Source organism: Carassius carassius, chromosome 36 (assembly GCF_963082965.1).
Source record: "Carassius carassius chromosome 36, fCarCar2.1, whole genome shotgun sequence".
NCBI classification, from domain to species: domain Eukaryota; kingdom Metazoa; phylum Chordata; class Actinopteri; order Cypriniformes; family Cyprinidae; genus Carassius; species Carassius carassius.
The window spans coordinates 11,152,057-11,176,166 of record NC_081790.1 but is presented as its reverse complement, the minus strand read 5'-3'; the positions used below and the strand labels follow the sequence as shown (position 1 = coordinate 11,176,166).

The window sequence follows — 24,110 nt, the reverse complement described above, 5'->3', positions numbered from 1 at the left end:
GCACCATGTGATTCCTCGGCAGACGGCCTCAAGGGGGTTGGAAAGAAAAGGCAATGCATTTAAAGCAGAGTCAAAGCACACAACCCCACGCATTGCTGCCTCTCCATTCACACGACGATCTCCTGCTGCTTTGGTTTACTCAAATCTGTCATGAGACTTTCACTGAGGCTCTTCAAAAAAATCATGTGAGCTTCTTACGGAAACATCATCCACTCTCTCCCTCGGACTTAATCTTTAGAGGTCGAGCTGTGGATCACAGGGAGCCGGTCAGATGTTGTCACATGGATTAAAAAGCCACATTCCACACATATCTTCTACGTGAATGAGAACTGATTTCAGGCTAGAGTAGTTATGAAATATCTTTATGCAACTCATTCTTGGGGTTTACTAATAGTATTTGAATTGAGAAAAGAGGATTCAGTATGTTATCAAAAGAAGTATTGTTTGAAGCCAGATACAGTCTTTAAAGTCTAATTTTCATTATTTTGATCACAATCTTCAAGGATAAGAAAATGTGTCTTGATCTCTATGTTCTCTTTCATTAAATTTGAAAATACACTACTGTTTAAAAGTTTGGGCTCGGTAAGAATTTTATTAAGAAATTAATGCTTTCATTGAGAAAAGATGCATTCAATTTAAGTCACAGTAAAGACATTTATAATGTTACAAAACATTTCTGTGAAATGGCCTTAAGAGACAACCTTACTGTCCCCATTTCTTATAACAAATACAGACCACACAAAAACGGCCACCTGTATCATAATAAAGACCACTACGTTGTTCACCAAGTGTTACACTTTAATACAAGTTATATAATTATGGCAGAAATCTTCATCTTAAGCTGAATCATTAATTGGTTTTATCCTAATACCATTATCTTAGGTCATCAGCACTCCCTAATAATTAGGCAAAGGCAAATATTTCACTATATTAATTGACTAACACTCAGCTCTTCTTGCTGAAGACACTTATTAGTCAAGTATTTCAATTCACAACCAAAAGTGGTACACTTTAATCAACTGTAAATAAAATGCCTTCAACCATACTATTTATTCAAATACAAATATAAGGATGTTAAGAATGTTTGCAATAGGCTTTAATTAAATCCTGCTTGACTTTCCCTGCTGCAATTACAAATTAATTTAATTTTTTTTGGGACATTTTTACTTAAAAGCCCAGGATCATTTAGTCCACTGCAGCACCCAGTGATTCACAAGGGACAGTAATTTTGTTCTGAAATGCCCCCTCACACTCACTCAACAAGACGGAGGAGTTCAAGTGCTCAGATTTCTGCGCTGCATCATTGGCCACAGAGTTTAATGATTCTCCAGTCTTTGATTTACAGACGCGCTTTAGCTTCGTTACACTCTGCAATACCGGCAGAAAAGAGCTGTTCTATTTGTGCTTGGTCGAACCCGTACTCCTTCAGCACAGAGCGAGTGTGCTCTCCGATGAAGGGGTCCCGGGAGTGACAGGGCTCCGCAGGGGAGCGGGACAGAATGGGTGCAGGTCGAGGGCTAATTTCCCCCTGAGAGTCCTTGAAGAATGACCCCCGTGCCTGGTTGTGGGGGTGAGAGAGTACCTCATCCAAAGACAGCACAGGGGTGACACAGGCATCTGTCCCATCAAAGACTCGACTCCACTCCTCCTGCGTCTTGCTGGCAAACACCCGGGTGAATGTTTGCCTTAGCTGCGGCCAATCTGATACACTCATTTGTGCGGGCAGGTCAGCCTCGTATAAGCCCAAACCTATAGGTGTGAGAGAGAATTATATGAGGGAGATTAAAAAAAAAAAAATTAAAAGAGGAAAAAAAAATCAATAAAGGAGTATAGAGGACAAAGATCAAAGAGATCATGAAGGACTATGAATCCAGAAGCCATTAGTGCATTACACTGGCCACAGCAGGTGACTTATGAGACATTCTTTTATTATGGTTTCAAATCAGGATGAATCATCAGGATGTAGGGTGAATCCCTATGCACATACAAATGAAGCATCCTGTGGCTTCTTCCTAATCTTTGCATGCCTGTGCAAAATCGACAACCATATAGACAGAACAATGTGACCCTGAGAACTTTGTGGTTAATTGTACTTCAATGTCATTCAGGTTTATTACAGGTGAATTAAAAGCAGCTAGATGTACAGATGTGCAGTGCGTACAGTGTTCAGAGAAATAAAAGAATAAGAAAATAACATTGGGTAATTAAATAACTATATAAACTAAGAAAATAAAACGTATAAATAAAAGAATAAATATTTAATAGATAAAGAAAAAAAATGCAAAAAGAGAAAAGGGATGAAAATAATAAGAACATATGCAAACAATGCAAAAATATGAGAACAGCAATATAAGTATTAACCCCATAAAGTGCAAAAATAGGAGAATAAATAGAATTAAAATGAACAAGAAAATAAAAAGGCAAGATGTGAATAGAAAAAAATAAAAAAAAATCTTAAAATGCAAAAATTAGAACACACACAATATTGTTTATATATATATGTCCTTCTCAAAAAATTAGCATATTGTGATAAAGTTTATTATTTTCCATAATGTAATGATAAAAATTTAACTTTCATATATTTTAGATTCGTTGCACACCAACTGAAATATTTCAGGTCTTTTATTGTTTTAATACTCATGATTTTGGCATACAGCTCATGAAAACCCAAAATGCCGGTCTCAAAAAATTAGCATATTTCATCCGACCAATAAAAGAAAAGTGTTTTTAATACAAAGAAAGTCAACCTTCAAATAATTATGTTCAGTTATGCACTCAATACTTGGTCGGGATTCTTTTTGCAGAAATGACTGCTTCAATGCTGCGTGGCATGGAGGCAATCAGCCTGTGGCACTGCTGAGGTGTTATGGAGGCCCAGGATGCTTCGATAGCGGCCTTAAGCTCATCCAGAGTGTTGGGTCTTGCGTCTCTCAACTTTCTCTTCACAATATCCCTCAGATTCTCTATGGGGTTCAGGTCAGGAGAGTTGGCAGGCCAATTGAGCACAGTAATACCATGGTCAGTAAACCATTTACCAGTGGTTTTGGCACTGTGAGCAGGTGCCAGGTCGTGCTGAAAAATGAAATCTTCATCTCCATAAAGCTTTTCAGCAGATGGAAGCATGAAGTGCTCCAAAATCTCCTGATAGCTAGCTGCATTGACCCTGCCCTTGATAAAACACAGTGGACCAACACCAGCAGCTGACATGGCACCCCAGACCATCACTGACTGTGGGTACTTGACACTGGACTTCAGGCATTTTGGCATTTCCTTCTCCCCAGTCTTCCTCCAGACTCTGGCACCTTGATTTCCGAATGACATGCAAAATGTGTCCAAAAGTCCAGTGCTGCTTCTCTGTAGCCCAGGTCAGGCGCTTCTGCCGCTGTTTTCTGGTTCAAAAGTGGCTTGACCTGGGGAATGCGGCACCTGTATCCCATTTCCTGCACACGCCTGTGCACGGTGGCTCTGGATGTTTCTACTCCAGACTCAGTCCACTGCTTCCGCAGGTCCCCCAAGGTCTGGAATCGGTCCTTCTCCACAATCTTCCTCAGGGTCCGGTAACCTCTTCTCGTTGTGCAGCGTTTTTTGCCACACTTTTTCCTTCCCACAGACTTCCCACTGAGGTGCCTTGATACAGCACTCTGGGAACAGCCTATTCGTTCAGAAATTTCTTTCTGTGTCTTACCCTCTCGCTTGAGGATGTCAATGATGGCCTTCTGGACAGCAGTCAGGTCAGCAGTCTTACACATGATTGCGGTTTTGAGTAATGAACCAGGCTGGGAGTTTTTAAAAGCCTCAGGAATCTTTTGCAGGTGTTTAGAGTTAATTAGTTGATTCAGATGATTAGGTTAATAGCTTGTTTAGAGAACCTTTTCATGATATGCTAATTTTTTGAGATAGGAATTTTGGGTTTTCATGAGCTGTATGCCAAAATCATGAGTATTAAAACAATAAAAGACCTGAAATATTTCAGTTGGTGTGCAATGAATCTAAAATATATGAAAGTTTAATTTTTATCATTACATTATGGAAAATAATGAACTTTATCACAATATGCTACTTTTTTGAGAAGGACCTGTATATATATAAAACAATAAGAAAATGAAATGAACAAAATGAGATCAGAAATAAAAAGATGCAAAATAATGCAAAAATAAGAGAATATATATATAATTAAAAAGAATAAGAAATAAAATTAAAAAAATGTTAAAAGAACAAAATTCTAAACTAAAAACAAAAGTTTCTAAGATTTTTTTTAATTTGCACAATTTTTTTCCTATCAAAAAACTGCATGTTTTTTTAAAATGTATTTTCCACATCATGATCAACTTTAGTAACCATATTTCAAATAAAGAGTAACCATAATGGATTTTTTTTAAAACATCTATGGTGACTAATAATATCTTTACGAATGAAAAAAGAGTGGAACATCAGGTGTTTGAGTCGCTGCCAGTAAACACTTCTGATTTTTCCATTAACAAAAACCTAAATGTCCTCAGACAGCTATTATGACTGAGACAGCAAACATTCATAGCTATTCACACCATGAGAACGTCCAGTATATTCTGAAGATGACACTACAGGACCATATTAAGAAGAAATATAATACACTGACCTTGAATAAGCTGTTGATAGAACTGAGGCTCAATCGCTCCCACTGCCATGTACTTTCCATCAGACGTACGGTACGTATCATAGAATGGAGCACCACTATCCAGCAAGTTTTCCCCACGTGGACGATTCCATAGGCCGAGGCTACGGGACTTCCACATGAAGGAGCCGACATATGCTGCACCTTCAACCTACACATAAATACAAGCATCACTCATTTAACCCATTATTTGCCTCAATTCTATCATACTGAATTTTAAGTATAGAGCAACAAGGTGCTTGCCAATAAGCAGGGTAACATCCTCATTAGGGGCAGCTGGAGTTGCATTCATAATCACATCCATTTACATACACAGATGCACTGAATAAGACAGAAATGTGGTATGGCAGGGGGAGATTTAAGCAACTTAGTAATACAAGCACACCACAGTGAAACAGCCTGCAGTTCTGTAGAGGTTTGCAGTAGTTTGATTTCCACATCATGGCACAGCATGACTCAAAAGTAGCCATATCATGAGTAATCAGTGTCTTTGATCTTTTATGCATAATAAAGCTTGATGTCCTATGAAAACAATGTAACCTTCAGATAAAAAGAGCATTTATCTAAACTAATCAAAAACAAAGTTAATACTGTACTGAATACATCAAATAAATATCAGTCCATAGTTATAAAAAATTGATTACATTAATTTTTAACAAGGTCCCTGATCTTTCAGTCTGATTTCCAGAGTTTGTGTGGCGTATTTCAGCACTGACTTTATGAACCAGGCACAATGTAATACGGTACAGTCTTCACAAAGGCTGTTATTTAAGGATGGGGAAAGCAAAAACTATGTTTTACACAATAATAAACAAATAAAGGTTGTGTGAGCAGCGGCAGGGGAAGCAATGCATGCAGTTAATAACATGCAATGGGGACATTTCTCAAAGGGGCAGCAGTTATAAAAATAAAGGCTGTTTACTTCAGAGAAAGGGTGAAAAATTTGATCTTGATCAAATGAACTCACTAGCATAAGTAGACTTATGTTAAATATGTATGACATGACCCCTTTAAAGAATCATGGCACTTAGATCTTGAACTGAATCAGCTGATGACAAATTTGGCATCAAGGCTGAGGTTAAAGGGTCAGAAGCAAGTGTTCCAGAAACATTTTCACGGATGAAAAATGTTTGTAGGTCAAATCCTCCAGATTGATGCATAAAAATAAATATACATGCATTTCAAAGACTAAGACCTTTCAAAATTAACTTTAATGCATTTCCCAGTTAAAGCAGCCTTCAAAAAGACATTGACAATCTGGGTTTCTATTTGTGCATGTGATTGGCCTGACCACCAAGAAGCCACTCTCCCAGAAGACACCTGTTGCTTGGCCCAATTACTGAATATGCATGATATGCCTCAAAAAGCTATTTCTTAATACTTCCACCTTTCATATCGATCAGAAAAAGATCCATGTATCAAAGTGGAATATTTAACTTTAGTTCTATAAATATAATGAGGACATGCATAATGTTTATTACGGTTAATTTGTCTGGAAGTAAATGTGAAGACGACAGTGGTCAAACAATATTTGGGATTTAAACCAACATTGCCCCAAAACAAATGTTGCATAACAATTATGAAATGCTAATAAAACACCCAGGTCATCTCTTCAATTTTCTAATAAGTATTTAAATTAAAAACAGCATAAAGATTACAGGGTGTAATACATCCGAATGGGCATGCAAGGGAAACACTATTTGCCTGCCTTGTGGGTTAATAACACTGACGTCGCTAAAAGCGGCTGTCAATATCAGAAGACAGGTTTTATCAGAAAGTGGCAAGGTGACTCTCACGGGAATGTGCTTCAAAAATCTTTACTGCCTAACAGGCAAACATCTAATCATCATTACCACAGCTCCTGCCCACACTGACATTAGCTTGGAACACACACAGAATCAGAATCAGAATGAGCTTTATTGCCAGGTATGTTTACACATACGAGGAATTTGTTTTCGTGACAGAAGCTCCGCAGTACAACAGAATGACAGCGACAGAACATAAAACACATAATAAAAGAATATAAAAATACAAAAAATACAAATAAGTAGATAAGGAATGACAATATACAAATTTACAATTGTAGGCAGGTATATTACAAAAATGCAGTTATGTATGTACATGTATATTATGTGCAAAATGTAAGTGTATACTAAGTATGTGTGTTAGTTAAATTAAGTGTATGTGTATATAAATATAAAGTGTAGTGTGTTCAGTGTGTATCAGCTGTTCATAAGATGGATTGCCTGAGGGAAGAAACTGTTCCTGTGTCTGGTCGTTCTGGTGCTCAGTGCTCTGTAGCGTCGACCAGATGGCAACAGTTCAAAGAGGGAGTGTGCTGGATGTGAGGAGTCCAGAGTGATTTTAACAGCCCTTTTGCTCACTCTGGATAAGTACAGTTCTTGAATAGATGGGAGAGTTGAACCGATGATTCGCTCAGCAGTCCGGACTACCCTCTGTAGTCTTCTGAGGTCAGATTTAGAAGCTGAGCTGAACCAGACAGTTACTGAAGTGCAGAGGATGGATTCGATGATGGTGGAGTAGAACTGTTTCAGCAGATCCTGTGGCAGGTTAAACTTCCTCAGCTGGCGAAGGAAGTACAACCTCTGCTGGGCCTTTTTCACAATGGAGTCAATGTGAATGTCCCACTTCAGGTCCTGAGAGATAGTGGTGCCCAGGAACCTGAATGACTCCACTGCAGTCACAGTGCTGTTCATGATGGTGAGTGGGGGGAGTGCAGGGGGGTTTCTCCTGAAGTCCACGATCATCTCCACTGTTTTGAGCGTGTTAAGCTCCAGGTTGTTGAGAGTGCACCAGACAGCCAGCTCTTTAACCTCCTGTCTGTAAGCAGACTAGTCACCGTCCTGAATGAGGCCGATGAGTGTGGTGTCATCTGCAAACTTCAGGAGCTTGACAGAGGGGTCCTTAGATGTGCAGTCATTAGTGTACAGGGAGAAGAGCAGTGGGGAGAGAACACAGCCCTGGGGAGCTCCGGTGCTCATTGTACGGGTGCTGGATGTGTATTTTCCCAGCCTCACTAGCTGCTGCCTGTCTGTCAGGAAGCTGTTGATCCACTGACAGACGGAGGTGGGCACGGAGAGCTGAGTTAGTTTGGGCATGAGGAGGTTTGGCATGATTGTGTTAAAAGCCGAGCTGAAGTCCACAAACAGGATCCTCACATAGGTCCCCGGTCTGTCTAGGTGTTGCAGAACATAATGCAGTCCAATGTTTACTGCATCGTCCACAGACCTGTTTGCTCTATAGGCAAACTGAAGAGGATCCAGCAAGGGTCCAGTGATGTCCTTCAGGTGAGCCAGCACCAGTTTTTCAAATGACTTCATGACTACAGACGTTAGAGCCACAGGCCTGTAGTCATTTAGTCCTGTAATTTTGGGTTTCTTGGGGATGGGGATGATGGTGGAGCGTTTGAAGCATGAAGGGACTTCGCACAGCTCCAGCGATCTGTTGAAGATCTTTGTGAAGATGGGGGCCAGCTGGTCAGCACAGGATTTCAGACAGGCTGGTGTAACACAATCTGGGCCTGGTGCTTTTTTCCTTTTCTGCTTCCGGAAGACCTGGCGCACCGCATCCTCGCTGATCTGTATTGCAGGTGTGGGGGAGAGGGGGGATGCAGGAGGTGTGAATGGTGAGAGTGCTTGATTGGAGAGGTGTTCAGGATGGGTTGCAGGAGCTGTTAATGGTGTGAACGGTTGTTTGGAGAGGCATTCAGGGTTGGTTGCAGGAGTTGTTATTGGTGTGAATGGTTGTGTGGAGAGGTGTTCAGAGCAGGTGATGGGTGTTCTTTCAAACCTGCAGTAAAACTCGTTCAGATCGTCTGCCAGTCGTTGATTCTCCACAGTGCTGGGGGGTGGTGTCTTGTAATTGGTGATCTTCTTTAGACTTTTCCACACTGATGCTGAGTCGTTCGAAGTGAACTGAGTCCTTATTTTTCCAGAATAATTCCTCTTTGCCACTCTGATCTCCTTTTCCAGTGTGTATTTAGCCTGTTTATACAAGACATTGTCCCCCTTCCTGTAAGCATCTTCTTTGGCCTGACGGAGCTGTCTGAGTTTTGCAGTGAACCACGGTTTGTCATTGTTGTAATTTAGTTGAGTCTTGGTAGGAATACACATATCCTCACAGAAACTGATATATGATATTATGTTAAGGTCTCTGTGAGTTCGTCCAGATCGGTGGCAGCAGCTTCAAAAACACTCCAATCAGTGAGGTCAAAACAAGATTGTAAATCCTGCTCTGCTTCATTAGTCCATCTTTTTACAGTCCTTAATACAGGTTTAGCTGATTTTAGTTTCTGCCTGTAGGTCGGTATAAGATGAACCAGAAGGTGATCAGAACGTCCCAAAGCTGCTCGTGGAACAGAGTGAAATGCATCCTTTATTGTTGTGTAACAGTGATCCAATATATTACTGTCTCTTGTGGGACAAGTAACATGCTGTCTGTATTTTGGCAGTTCACGGGAGAGATTGGCTTTATTAAAGTCCCCAAGAATGATTAAAACAGAGTCTGGGTGTTGTTGTTCTATCTCTGTGATGTGCTCAGCGAGTTCCTGTAAAGCTGAGCTCACGTGCGCTTGAGGAGGGATGTAAACACTCACCAGAATGAGCGAGTGAAACTCCCGCGGCGAATAGAACGGCTTGCAGTTAATGAAGAGCGTTTCGAGATTTGAGCAGCACGTCTTCTTTAACACAGTTACATCTGTACACCACCGTTAATTGATGTAAAAGCATGTCCCGCCGCCGCGCGATTTCCCCGTTGATTCTGCATCGCGATCCGCTCTAAACAGCTGAAAGTCCGGCAGATGGAGCGCGCTGTCCGGTATGGTGTCATTCAGCCAAGTTTCCGTGAAACACAGAGCAGCAGAGTGAGAGAAATCTTTATTTGTCCGAGAGAGCAGAAGCAGTTCGTCCGTTTTGTTGGGAAGAGAGCGGAGATTTGCCAGATGGATGCTAGGCAACGGCGTTCGAAATCCGCGTTTTCTGAGTCTCACGAGCGCTCCCGCTCGCTTTCCACGCCTGCGCGTCCTCTTGAAGCGTGTGATCAGCGCAGCCGCTCCGCCGACAAGAATGTCTAGCAAAACATCAGAATAGTCGAAAACCGGTGAAATATCGGGAGATGTGTGTAGCCGAATATCCAGCAATTCGTCCCTGGTGAAACTGATTGCAGGAATATAACTAAAGACAGGACAAACTAACAAAAACACAAAAACAACTGCAGAGCACGTCACGGAGGCAGCCATCCTGTATCGGCGCCACTCTAATTCAGCTAAACTCTCCTCTAGCACTACAGTTCTGCTCCAGGTCTGAACGGTTAATGTGAGAGGTGCTTCAATATTGGATTTTCACACATTACACTTTATATGTACCACTGTTTATTTCCTTAAGAGCTTAAAGTGGCAGAGATCAAACGGTGTTAGAGTATTACATAACCTCAGTCGAATTGAAGCTCCATTGTCTGGTTGAGGTTTTCGAACACATAAAAACCCACTTAGGGCTGAGTGAAATGTCATATTTAATTAAAACCCTCTGGAGTCGATTAACGCGGATACGCGTTATGAGTCATTTTCTCCTGATAACCCCGAAAAGAACTTAGATTACACTTTCAGTTTTAATCGTACAGATAAGAGCAATACATCAATCGAATCTGTAAAGGGGTGTACTTTTTTTTGGATACAGACATAACAACAACAAAACTTTGTGCACTTATAAAATAAAGATAACAAACAAGGTGTGCTGTCTGCAGCCTTTGTCTGCGCTGATCTTTATTTACAAACACGTCATTAAAATGAACTGTAACTCAGTGAATACTCAACGAAGAGACGTGAGAGAGATATCTATAGAAAGCTTGACATGTCTACTTTTAAACTAAACAAGTGCCGCCGAAAACGCCAGACATTCTGTGATAAAGTTATCCATATGAAAACAACGCGATGTCTGTTTTTCATGTCTCCCTTCATTATATCTAATGTGACCACGCCCCCGCGCTGAACGCTTTATTCAGATTCAAACTGAAGCGCGCGGCTTGAATACGCCCATAACAGAAGAAAAAGCAGCGAGACTGTTCTTCAAGTTTTTATTTTACTGTTTGCTTCACGATGAGAGGAATAAGACATAATTCGCCCCAAAAAAGATGTGATGTGGTTGAGGATTTGAGAAATGGATTTCCTCAGAAAAAAAAAAGAATGAAGCACTTTATTCAGCAGAGATCATAAACATGAGTAAGTCTCTTTTTATTTATTTATATACTTGTACTAGTTTTCACATAACGTGTAAACATTTTACTAGTTAGACTTTTTCCAAACTATAATTCCTGACTAAATGTATAATCAAGTGAAATAGTATGAAGTTTCAATAACAATATACAATACTATACCATTCAAAAGCTTGATGTAAATAATATAAATGTAACAAATAAATGTAACTGTAACAAATGTAACAAAAAATTGTGTTCTTTTAATTTATCCCCCCTAAAAAACCTGAAAAATATTCTCAGCTCTTTTCAACATTAATAATAATAATAATGGTTATAATAATAATAACAACAATAAAGTTTTTTTTTTGTAGAAAATAAGATTGTTAAAAGGATTTCTGAAGGATTGTGTGACTTGAGTAATGGTGCAAAAAATTAGTTTGAAAGTCAGCTTTGATTGTTCCTAATAAACTGTTTAACTGCTCCCCCAAGTGGTTATTAAATTATGTTGTGGGATAATTAAATGTATTCTTAATAATAGGGTTGGGCGTTTTCCACAAATATCACATTCGAATTGTTGAGCTCACAAAAAACGAATATTCGAATATTCGTTTATTTAAATTAAGTTTAATGAGTCAGACTTTATTTTTCAGCAACATTTGTTTTCGTCATTTTGAACAAGCTTACAATAAGCTTGAACATTACACATCGTGTTTTGTAGCTGAAAACCTTTAACAATGCGTGCAAACAAACAAAAGTACAGATTAAAAGCAAAAAAAAAAAAAGTGAACAAAGAAAAAACGTAAAGCAGCCTGCAGCAATTAGGCTATTGTACAGAATGTAGCTTACACTTAACTTTTAAACTGTCAGCAAATCTTTTTTGCTTTTTTTCTATTGTCTCAAATGTTCTTGTTAAGAAACACGGGCATGTAAACATGATTGGGGAAAGTCGGCTCCTTAGTCTGTTAACAATAAGGCTGGCCGCGGAGAAAACGCGCTCTGACAACACAGACGTTGTCGGGACTCACAAATAACGGTGTGCTAAGCGAATACGTTTTGTGAAGCGCTTCGTGTTTTCGTTTCACCACTGAATGGGATCCTCATCTGGTGGAATACATGGCTCCAGCCAGGGGCGTAGTTTATGGGGGGATGGGGGGGAGGTAACCCCCCCAATATTCAAATCCATCAGTTACAACCCCCCCCAATATTTCAAAATGAAAAATCACAGTAGATCAAATGAAAAATATAATATGAAAAAATAGAATTCATTTATTTTGTAAAAATAATTTTGTTCCTAATCAAATATGAGTATGTCATAATAAATCAGACAAAAAATGCTCCCCCTCTATTGAACCGATTGGTAACGCCCAACTAATGAGTCGCACTTTCACCAAAACAAGCGAGTGGTGTTTGAATGGGAGAGCACACGGTTAATGTTAACGCCAAAAATGAAGAGAAGCCTGCACAGCGGACTATATTTAACTGCTGGTCAGAGAGGGATGCAAAAAAAATAAAGCATGTACTGAGAATGAGGTATGAGAATATTGTGTAATAGTTAGTACACACCACATATATTTTTATCTAGCTAATCCTTTGCAATGTATTTAGCTATAACTATCAGTATAACAAGTTACCAAAGCAGCTGTCTGTTTTGCTAGTATATTTTTCAATAGTGTCTGTCATTATCAACGACAAAAGTATTCCCATCGGTGTTTGTTTTCTTACTAAATCAATCTGACTTTTGAACGAATTGGATGAATTAACGATTTAAGTGGCTAACTCATTAAAACAGTGAAACACTGAAACACGGTTTCAATACTTAATTTCTTTCTTTTGATAATCTCTACTATGTTAGAATTTTATGAATGATGATTATACACAAATTTCATAACGTTATGAGGTGTATAATCTCTTAACATGTTTTTATAACAGATTCGAGGTAAATATAGCTGCAGGTTAGAAAAGTCAGCAGAGGGAGAGGAGGAGCAGGTGATCAGGTAAAGAAGATGCCATTCAATCAATAAAATAAAATAGGAAACAGTATAGAAAAACAGCAGCTTTGTAAAGTTAGGCTATACATTAATGCTTTTAATGTTTTAAAGATGTGTTTCCCTTTAAAAAAAATTAAAATGCATTAAGGTGGAATGTAAAAATCTTAAAATAAATATCTAAATGTTGTCTCTTTCATATTTGTATATGTTGAATTTGTAATCAGTTAAAGCATGTAGCCAGATAGATAGATAGATAGATAGATAGATAGATAGATAGATAGGAAGAAATAAATTATCCAATAACAATACACATAAATGTTTTTTTTTTTTAAATAACAGGCAGCATACAACGTTCAACCCCCCCAATGTTCAAACCAAATCTACGCCCTTGGCTCCAGCAAGAACTGTTCCCACTCGTCTCGGCTGTAATCATCGCTGGAGAACTGGCTCAGCCTTTTCGGACGAGTGGGCATTGCATCTTCTTTATCGTTGGTGACGCACCACTCGCATCAAGGAAAATGTTCTGATAATGTTCAAAAAAGTTTTTTTTTCTTACTTCTCTCATGTTTTCATCGAGAAACCTGAGATGTTTGTGCCGAGGGTCTAGGGCAGACGCGAGAAGAGGAGTTTTCACTGTATTCTCCAAGTTAGCAGTGTTTATTCGTTGCTTGAGAGATGCTGCAACAATGTTCTTGGATCACTTTCTGTGATTCTCCACGGCATATTTGAAGTACTGTAGAAGACCGCAGTTCTTTTAGGGGGCGTTCACATATCGCGTCTTTTGCGCGCTCAAGTTCGTTATTTCCAATGTAGGCGCGCGGTATGCGCGCTCATAATGGAAGCGACGCGGTCGCGATGCGCACGCGGTCCCGTTTTTTCCAGGCGCGTCCGCACAGCATCGAGTTAAAAACATCTCAACTTTCAGAATGCCGCAAGCGCACCGCAGGTCATGTGACAAGAACTAAACATTCAGCTTCATCCTTTCCTGTAACAACATTGAAAGCTCATCCAAGATGAAGGAACAGCTGATCATAGCTGTATATGGATTGCCATTTTGAAATAAATTTAGTAGCAGAGCTACTGAAAGCGATTTTTTTGTGCTGCAAATCCATTTATCCTTTGCTGAAATTTCCGCGTCTTCATGGAGAGAGCGCGTCATTGTTGCTTAGCCTCAGGAGCGCTTCTGCCCGAGCGATTTGGAAAGAAGGAGAAAGCGGCGCGCATAGCCTTTTCCACGCCTTATTAGGCGCGATATGTGAATGGCCCCTTAATCATTCATTAATTATTTTTTGCTTGCATACACCTTCAAATATGCCGTGGAGAATCACAGAAAGTGACCAAATTAGGTTTTATTGTGAACCTTTTTTTTTTTTTTTTTTTTTGCGAAATTCGAAAATCATTTTTATTTATCGAATAATTAGAGCAGAACGAATATTCGAATGTTCGACTATCCGTGCACATCCCTACTTAATAAACTACAAACATAAAATTATATAGATTTATTTTGTCCTCACATTCTTTCTTGTAACTCCTCACTCACAGTGGCACAGATGACTGAGAGGCTCATTATGCAGCTCATTATGTGGGTCTAATGTCTTCTCAGGTGTAAATCACAATGGTATTCATGATAGTTGACACCTACTCACATATGACTTTTACCAACAAAAAGTGTCTTAGAAAATTTAAATCAATATATTGTTTTCTGTAAGTGAGTAAACAAGATGATTTTCACATAATTTATAAAGAAGAATTCTAGGCTACAAGCTCCATTTCCCAAAAATCCCGGGAACCATTGTTCTTTATGTGTTTTTTGCCTTATTCAAGTGTTTTAACATTTTTAGTTTTTCACTAACCACGCATAACATTTTTTTTCTCAAAAACACAATCATGTACATACATGCTGCTCACATATTATTATAGCCCAGTTTGTGCTGATTACAGTGAGATTAAACTTTAACCATTTAGATATTTATAAGAAACTGAAAAAAGCACAAATGTCGGCATGACAAAACTTCTCCAGGCCCCAAAAATACCCTTAGACTCCAGAGGGTTAACAAACAGAATAGCAATTGCTAATCATCTTTTTTTTTCTTTCAGCAGAGTGCATCATGAACAAAACAGGCCATTTAAAGAACTGACCAATGTGTCAGCAAACCTTAAACTGCTTCCACAAAGACCAACAGGGTTAACACACAGATTTAACACAGCAAGTGTGAACTAGACTTTATGTGTGCTGGATGACTCAACACAAAAGGATCACTAGAGCAATTATTAGTATGGAAAGAAAATATTGCAATTGTCAAATGTAATTATACACATCAAATGACATAAACAGTGCCTTGCAAAAGTATTCATACCCCTTCATTTTTTTTCTTCACATTTTATTATTTTGCAGTCTTCTGCTAAACAGCTTTAAATTACTTTTTTCCCCCCACATCAATCTACACTCCATACACCATTATGACAAAGCACAAAACGGGTATGTAACAAATTTATTAGAACTAAAAAAAAACAGAAATAATTCCTTTAAATAATTTCTTGGACGCTTGAAATTTATCTCAGGAGCATTCATATCGCTTGTAGATGTTATTACACTTCAAATTGAGTTAACCTGTGACAAATTCAATTGAATGGGAAAAAAAAAATTCTGCTGCATTGAAGGTTCACAGAAGCATGTAGCCTACATTATCCATAACAGAAGAAATATGGAACAACCAGGACTCTTCCTAGAGCTGGCCTCCTGGCCAAACTGAGCAACAGATTGAGAAGGGCCTTAATTAGACTGGAGACACCTTAAGAACTCCCAGATTGTGAGAAACAACATTCTCTGATCTGATGAACCTCAATTCCAAGCATCATGTATGGAGGAAACCAGGCACAGATTATCACCGGCACATTAGCATCCCAAAAGTAAAGTGTGCTGCCTCATGCTGCATCCCAAAAGTAAAGGTAGCAGCCTCACGGTGTGGGGCTGTTTTTCAGCAGCAGGGACTGAGGAACTCGTCAGAGTAGAAGGACAGCTTAACACAGCAAAATATAGAGATATCCTTAATGAAAATCTTGTTCAGTGCATTCAGAACTTCAGACTTTCCAACCTGGACAATGACCCTAAGCACACAGCAAGAGTGACTTATAGACAACTCTGTCAATGTCCTTGAGTGGCCCAGCCAGAGCCTGAGCTTGAAGTTGAACCCAATCAAACATTTCTGGAGAAACCTGAAAATGTCTGCCAGCCCCCATTCAAACTGACAGAGCTTGAGAGGTGAAGAGGTGAGGAGAAGAGTGGCAGATATTTGCCAAAAGCAAATGTGCAAAACTTGTCGCATCATACCCCAAAAAACTTGAAGCTTTAAAGATGCTTCAACTATGTACTGAGTTAAGGGTATGAATACTTAAGCAATGTATTTATTTTAGTGTTTTATTTTTAATAAATTTGCACAGATCTGTTTTGTGCTTTCTCATTATGGTGTGTAGACTGATTTAACATAAAGCAGCAACATAAAATGTGAAGAAAAAAAAATGAAGGGGTATGAATACTTTCACAAGGCACTGTGTGTAATAAATGACAATACTCTTATTATTACTTAGCTTGTTAAGTCACTCTGCAAAGTCTTCAGAGTGATGGCAACTATAAATCAATGTATAAAACTAATAAAATTATCCTTATACTGTAATCATTAGAAGCACAAGCTGTGATTGCTGCCTAGCATGTTTGTTGCATCTGCTTAACTGAATATATGACTTTAACCACATAACATGTATGCGTTATATTATAGCTGTATATTAGTACCATAAGGACATTACTTTGATGATTTTCTGGAAAGCTGAGTGTTATGTGAATTAACTTGAATTAAGTTTTACTTTTTATTTATTTTCCCTTTCTCATTTTATGTTAACTTTATATTGAAGTTACATCATTAGATTCTCTTGCTGACCTCCAGTAGATGTAGACTTTAGAGACTCTCTCAACATGGAAGTGCTCCAAGAACACAATACAAACTCTTGAGCAAACACTTTCCTTTAGAAAATGTCAGACGCTTATAATATAAGCATGCCATTTTTACAAATATCAATACCAGTAGGAAATATGTGAGGGTTTATAATCAACCAATGTAACAATTTTTTTTTATATAATTAAAACATTTTAATAATGATTAAAACTATAGAAGGAGACCAATGAAGCATGAGAATCTCAGCTTGCTGTAAAATGGCATCAATATTTCAATTTCTAATGCTTGAGAGATCTACTCCCCTAAAGTTTTTATACTTTATTAATTAGCAAGCATTAATGATGAGCTTTGCAACTAAATATTTCATAGTTTCAACCACAGGTCCAAATTCAAAGTAGGTTCAAAGTGAATTACAGTAGGTTGATATGGAGGAACATTTAGGCTCTCAAGGACCCAATGGAGAATGGGCTTGAACACAATATTTGCAACTAAATGGGTCATCCTTACTTGGAAAATAACCACTCTAACAGTACTCACATGTAGCGGTGTTATTGAAAACAGATAGTGCCAATATAAGCAACTTGAAAGGAAAAACCAAGTAATTATTGTAAAATCCAGATTGCAGAAATTGTATCGAGATAAACCAGGCTTGTAATTTTCCCCATTCCATGCAGTGGCTGGTCAAAACAACAAGAGGAAAAGGATTTTTAGCACGGTGGGAGGAGAAACAATTCATGACACTCAGTGTGATATAAATTTGATGGTTTGGATTGAAAGCAAGCCAGCACAAATGCTTCTTTTTCCAGTCACTTATTAGCTTCAGCTAACAAGCCCAGGAAACAATCACATTCAAAAGTCTGTACAAAGATTCTGTACAGAAATTTGTTCTACTGTTAATTCAAAGTGAAGTTAATAAGAATTTGTCAGTCGGAACCTATTTTAAGATGAGGTGCTGTATCTCACCATGCTGGCATCAATGATCTGGCCTTGTCCGGACCTGCTTCTTTCCAGGAGAGCCAACACAATCCCAAATGCACACATGAGACCACCTCCAGCAAAATCTGCCACCAAATTCAATGGAGCGTAGGGTTTCTCGGAGCTGCGGCCCAGCATAGACAGCAACCCTATTAAAAACAGGGACATCCTGAGAACTGAAGAATAGCTAAATATTTACTGTAATAGTTATTTTTAAAGCACAGTTTAAAGGTCAGCTAAAAATATCAGCAATTAATCCATACAAATGTTTCTATCTTCTTGGCTTTTAAACTGGTTTAAATAGTATTGCCTGTTAAGTGGTGTTAAGAGAAGTGTAGCGAATGAACAAAACCAAAAGAACAATGGGCATTATTACATGTGAAGCCATTAAATAATTTGGTGTGACTAGTGGGGCGGGGCCGAGGGACGTGGGAGCGAGGCCGGTGGAGTGATTGGAGATGAACTACACCTGTTCGACCCACCGGTCTCGAGGCCCACGGAGGAGATGGAAGGATATAAAACTGGAGCGACGACCGTGAAGGACGAGAGAGGACCAGGCTTGGGCTTTTAGTTGTGTTTTGGTTTTTATTTGTGTGCACGTGTCGTCAGTGAGGGGCTGGTGCGCTGTTTTGTGTTTATTTTGTTATTAAAGCTTCATTTCGATTGTCCGCCGGTTCCCGCTTCCTTCTTCCCGATGATTAGGAAGTTTTGATGCATTTAGGGCTGGGCGATATATCGAATATTAGCGATACTATCGGAATAATTTTGACGACGATGTACAATTTGAATATATCGGGAATATCGAATATTTCAAATTCAAGCATACTTTCCCAAAAGAACTCGCCGAATGTCCAAAAAAGGAACCTGTAACTGCTGACAGCTCTACGCCCCTCTACTACGAGAGCTGTAATGATAGCGGTTGCCAGATAACAAGAGTTTAAATCTCCCAATCAGAGCTCCACTGTTACAAGGATACATTTTCTTCCCGGTGTTTGCTTATTTTAAGCAATCTGGCAACCATGCGCACGTGCTCACTCCTCATTGCGGAAGAGCCGCTGACGATAATCTGAAAACACTAACAAGCTGGAATTGAGCGATCTAATGAAAGCGTCGTTCAGTCGGTCTGTGTTCTGTCGTGAGATCTCAACTGTATTGTTTGCATTTGTGATCGCAAAATAAATGCACTTACTCGACCGCTGATGTTTGAATAGAGAAACATAGGCTATGGCCATTTGGAATTACTATTGGGGAATTTCACTGATATGTTTACCAGTTTCCATAATATAGACAGAGAGAATGCAAAAGTCTTTGGTATTCATTTATATATATTTATATATAAGAAATAGCTATGTGCTTCAGCAACTAGCTCCCCATCTAAGAGGGTTTTTAGTGTCAGTAAGAACATAGTTTCATGCCACAGAGCTTCTCTTAAAACCACAGACAGTTGACAGACGTGTGTTCTTAGCTTAAAAACTTGTTAAAAAATTAAAATAAAATACTTATCCCAGTTGCATAGTTTAAATTGTGAATTGCATGCACTAAAAAGTTGACAGAATGCACTTTCTGTAACTGTTACTTAATTTGCACTGCTTCAGTTACATATAGGCCTACATGTATTCATTAATAAAAAGCAGTAAGTGATCTCTTGGTCTAGATTTTTTAACTGCTTAAATTAGCTGTTTAATCTAAATGTTTTTTTTTTATGGGCAAAAGAAAATCATGTTTTATTTTTTATTATTTAAATGCAAACATATCGAGATATATATCGAATATCGTAAAAAATTTGACAATATCGAGATATCATTTTTTTTTGTATATCGCCCAGCCCTAGATGCATTACATTTGGATTTAACACACACAGACTTACTGTAGCGAAGGCCAAAGTCATAAAAAATAATTAGGTTACAACTGTATATTGCTCTGTTAGCACATAAAAGTTCAAAGCAAATCAACAAAAAAGGGCTGAAAATTTTTTATCAAACTTAAAAAAAGGTTCCCATTTTGTTGGGCCAGTCCCGACCTTCTCAACTCGGACTTGACCGCACCTGAATTAAAAGAAGTCTAGTCTTTTTGGTCGAATAGCATGTGTCGTTTTCACAAAATGCTTAAAAAATATATTTAGTAACATTTTGGACTGAGTCACGCATCCACACATATGCAAAAACTGCACCAAGTATAAGTGATATATTTTAGCTTAAAAACTTCACTAAAAGACAACAACTTTGGAACACTATTCATTTTGTAGTTTTAATAATTGTGAAAATAACTTATCAAATGCAATTTTTTGGATGCTGCATTCAAAATCCATTTGGCCCAAAAATCTGAAAATTTGAATGGATATGATGTCTCTGGAGCTGTGTAAATCGTAAGACCTTAAAAAGGAAATTTCTGCACTTAAAGAGCAACACATAATAATTTCCAATTAATGGCACAACAGATCCAGACGGCTTCATAGGTTTTCAGTCTGCAACGTGACAAGTGCTGGTTTGCAGTCATGCCTCTGTGAGAAGGACTCTGCTTGTACAAAAAGTCTAAGAAAATTTTTCCACCAAAGATATTTTGAACTTCACATAGCTCGATCTCTGCAATCTACTCTGCTTAACATACACCGTGCCTAAAGACATTCTGGGAAAACTTATTAGCCAGCAACTCTGCAGCTGTTAAATATTGGTCTTTACCTGACATGGCCAGGTAGTTGATATCATGCCCAGCAGCCTTGGCGTAGGATCCGCTCTGACCATAGCCGGTGAGCCTTGCGTAAATCAGGTGAGGGTTCTCTTTTAGTAAATCTTCAGGACCTAATCCCATCTTTTCCATAACACCTTAATTATACCAGAGAAATAAAGTAATGCAGCATGAAAGGAAAAAAAGCCCTGAAGGAAAATACATTTAAATTTAGAGGACCAAAGGTTACACTGTAGCAAAATTATTCTTGTTTGGATTTAAAATCAAGAAAGCAATAGCAATCACTCATTGAAGTAAAGAACATTTTCCCCCCCATTAATTAACAATGTTTTCAATAAAAAATAATAATAATAATTCTGTCAGATTCACACTGTGGCATCTCGCATGATTACGGTTTATCAGAATTGCTATAATAATTAAGATTAGCAGAGGCAACATTATTCACTATTAGAACTAGACAAATACAATAATAAATTTTGGTAATAATATCTTAGAATATTTTTTTATTTTATATATATATATATCTATATATATGGGTCAAAGACGAAAAAGTGTTTAAGCATAAAAAACGTGTATACTGTTTTAAACTGTTGTAGTCCCCCCCCCCCCCCCCCCCCAAAAAATGCAAAAAGTTTTCCATTTTATTTAATTGCAATTTTGTTTTTCTTTTTCTGAGCAAAAAATAAATATCATACATTTTCCCCTGATTTACAGAAGACACCCAGTAAAATGTCATTAAGTGTAACAAGCTTGTCAGGCATATTTACAACAAAAATCAATTTATGACATATTAAAATACTAATGAGTTGTAATTTGACATTTTTAACATTTGCCACTATCCTAGGTTTTGCCCATTTGTCAGTAAGAATTTTTTACTAATTTAAAACACAATAAAATTTAGTATGCTCCATTATTCTTTTAGATATTTTAATATGTACACGTCAGAATAAGCATGTTGTTTGAATTTTTGCATAAATATTGTGTTACACTGAATGACAATGTAACATAATTTCACCAAATTTTTACATTTTATTCTCCAAAAACTTAAAAGTAGACATTTTACTTACATTTAATGTGCTTTCTATGGACACAAAATCACTTTTGTACATTTGATGCGGACATATTAACGTCTTTGACCCATATATATCCTTGGTCCTAGCTAGACCTTGGGTTTCCTCTCTTGAACATTGTGTCCTGTTCCGTGAGCACCAACCAGGCTGAAGCGCAAGTGACTCCCTTCTATATATATATAGTAATAGTAATATAGTAATAAACAACCTGCAGTTTAATGTTTGCATTTCTTTCCCTTACTGTACCGAAAATGAACCGAACCGTAACTTTAAAACTGAGGTATGTACTGAATCGTGATTTTTCCGTACCGTTACACCCCTAATATAGTTTTATATACACATATATATATATATATATATATATATATATATATATACATATTATTTTTTTTAATTATTTTTTTCCACAAAAACTCAGCATTTTGTATAGTTGAGACCAAATATATAAGGACCAAAAACAAAAAGGGTCGACTGAGGGATAAAAAGAAAAGAAAAAAAAGTTAATATTGTAACACAAAGATACTACATTCAAGCAATAAAATACACCCTGCTAGCTAGCTAATAGAATATTATGAGATTTAAGCATGCGAATGTGGAGTCATGTTTACTTCTTTTAATGAAGACACTGACCTTTACGATAGGGCTCCAGAACCACATCTGACTGGACACACAGTCTTTTCAAAACAGCGACACCTCTGGGGTTCTTTAGATTCAAGGCCACTGATTGTTTGCCTCTTGCTTGAGTATCTACAGTCATTGGCACCTTTGTCCGATCTACTCGGATCACTCTTGCACCGAAGTCGGCCAATATCATCCCGCAGAAGGGCGCAGGGGCCAGCCCCGCGAGCTCTATTACACGCACTCCTGCCAGAGCCATAATGGAACCTGTTCACACATAAACCTAAAATATTACACGTGAAAAAAGTTATTTCAAATTATTAAGTAGTGTAGGAGTGGTGGAAACACATTATATTACACAATGTATGATGCTCGTGAAAAAAAAATAAAAGAAAAAAAGATATTAATAAAGCCACAATCACAAATATATGACAGTTGTTATTTAGGTCACAGTTCACTCCAGCTGTCCATTCCAAACTTCTTATTAAACCAGTAAACGATCAGTATCTCTAAATAACAACAATCCATTATGTTTTCTGTCCAGAACACCTCTGAGCAAACAACACCTGATAACACAATAGGAGTCATGACTTTGCAACAAAACACACACTACATACCTTTTAAATTTTGCACTTCGAACCAAACGGCTCGGCGCGTGTTTATGACGTAGGCGCACAGGATTGGGTAGTTTTTATGATTTATCGTTCACCCTCTCTCTCTTTTAATAAATATTATATACATTTAAAATAATATACATTTAAAAATTATTAATTGTCTAACTGACAAATAAGCATAAAGGATAGAGTAAATTAATAAAAAAACTTTTTTGTGACTTTTCCATTGAGTGATTGGCTATTCTACTCACCTAGAGGGACATTATGAATGCACTTTCATCCATTTTCATTTGTTTGGTTCTGGATTTAAATAAAACTATTTCAAAATGTGGTTAGAAAATAAAAGACAAGAGAAAAGGAGACCAATTCAGGACTGTTTCCTTTTCAATGTTAAGAATGGGTCTGCTGCTCTACATGTAATAATGATTTATGAGCACTACATTTCTCACCACAACTATAGTCTGTCTCAGTGGGTAATGCATTTAGATATTCAGTATGTGCACATGACATGGTGCAATGAATGATATGGCTTTTTATTAATTTTTTATTTATTTTCTTTAATCTTTCTATTTCACTTTGTATATTCGGCTCTGAAAATGAATTCTGATCCTTCAAAAATATGTCATGCCTTAATACAGTACCCAAATATTCTAGTCAGTCAGAAATGAATGATTCAAAAGGCGTTAAATAAGTGACGAACATGATCAGATTTAAAACCATTCCATAAATAAATGACACTTGTAAGCCAGATTTGAACTGACAGGAAAATGTTAACTTTTCTGTAAATTCATTTCCCAACACTGTGCTACATTCATGCATGAGTTGACACCATGGGCTTCTCACAATGGCAGTCTTGCACAATATATCAATTCATTAATCAAATCAGTAGTGGAAAAGCCACACAGCTCGTAATACTGAATATACAGAGTTGCAGGAATTACAATTATTAAGATGTTTTCATTGGTTTATGTGTTGTGTGGGTAAACACTCAGCAGCAAGGTCAGTCTCACCGACCTTGACTCAAGGAAAAACACTTTCAGTGGCACATTTTCAACACTCATTTACATTACCTTGGGTTATATACAAATCCCAATGACTTAGAACTGCATTTGTTTTATATTCCCCAGTTGCATAAATTAAAGAGTCTTTGCAGCAGAGCCATTTGAGAGTCTCAGTTATACCATGTTTTTCATCTTCATGTATTACTGGACCTCCAGATCCATGAGAATTTATTATTATATATATTTTTTTTTTACTTTGAAGCATTAGTGTTTTTTTATAAGCCTATATTTGTTTTATATTTACTTAAACAATAAGCCTAAAGCACTACCTGTATGATTTATTCATAT

General features: G+C 37.7%; 1 protein-coding gene across 2 annotated transcripts; it reads right to left on the bottom strand.

Annotated features, from left to right (window-relative positions):
- Positions 1–1,127: 1,127 nt before the first annotated feature.
- LOC132116688 (alpha-methylacyl-CoA racemase-like) lies at positions 1,128–22,824 on the bottom strand. Of its 2 annotated transcripts, none has more exons than XM_059525554.1 (6): positions 22,765–22,824; positions 22,160–22,414; positions 20,453–20,596; positions 17,763–17,923; positions 4,616–4,802; positions 1,128–1,749 (listed from the first exon to the last, which is right to left on the bottom strand). In XM_059525554.1, the coding sequence occupies exons 2-6, from the start codon at positions 22,404–22,406 to the stop codon at positions 1,340–1,342; spliced, it is 1,149 nt and encodes a 382-aa protein (XP_059381537.1). In that variant the 5' UTR covers positions 22,407–22,414; positions 22,765–22,824; the 3' UTR covers positions 1,128–1,339. The 2 variants fall into 2 exon arrangements, with proteins under 2 accessions (XP_059381537.1, XP_059381536.1); XM_059525553.1 differs by having other exon boundaries at positions 22,160–22,430; positions 22,765–22,815.
- Between the last annotated feature and the right edge of the window lie 1,286 nt (positions 22,825–24,110).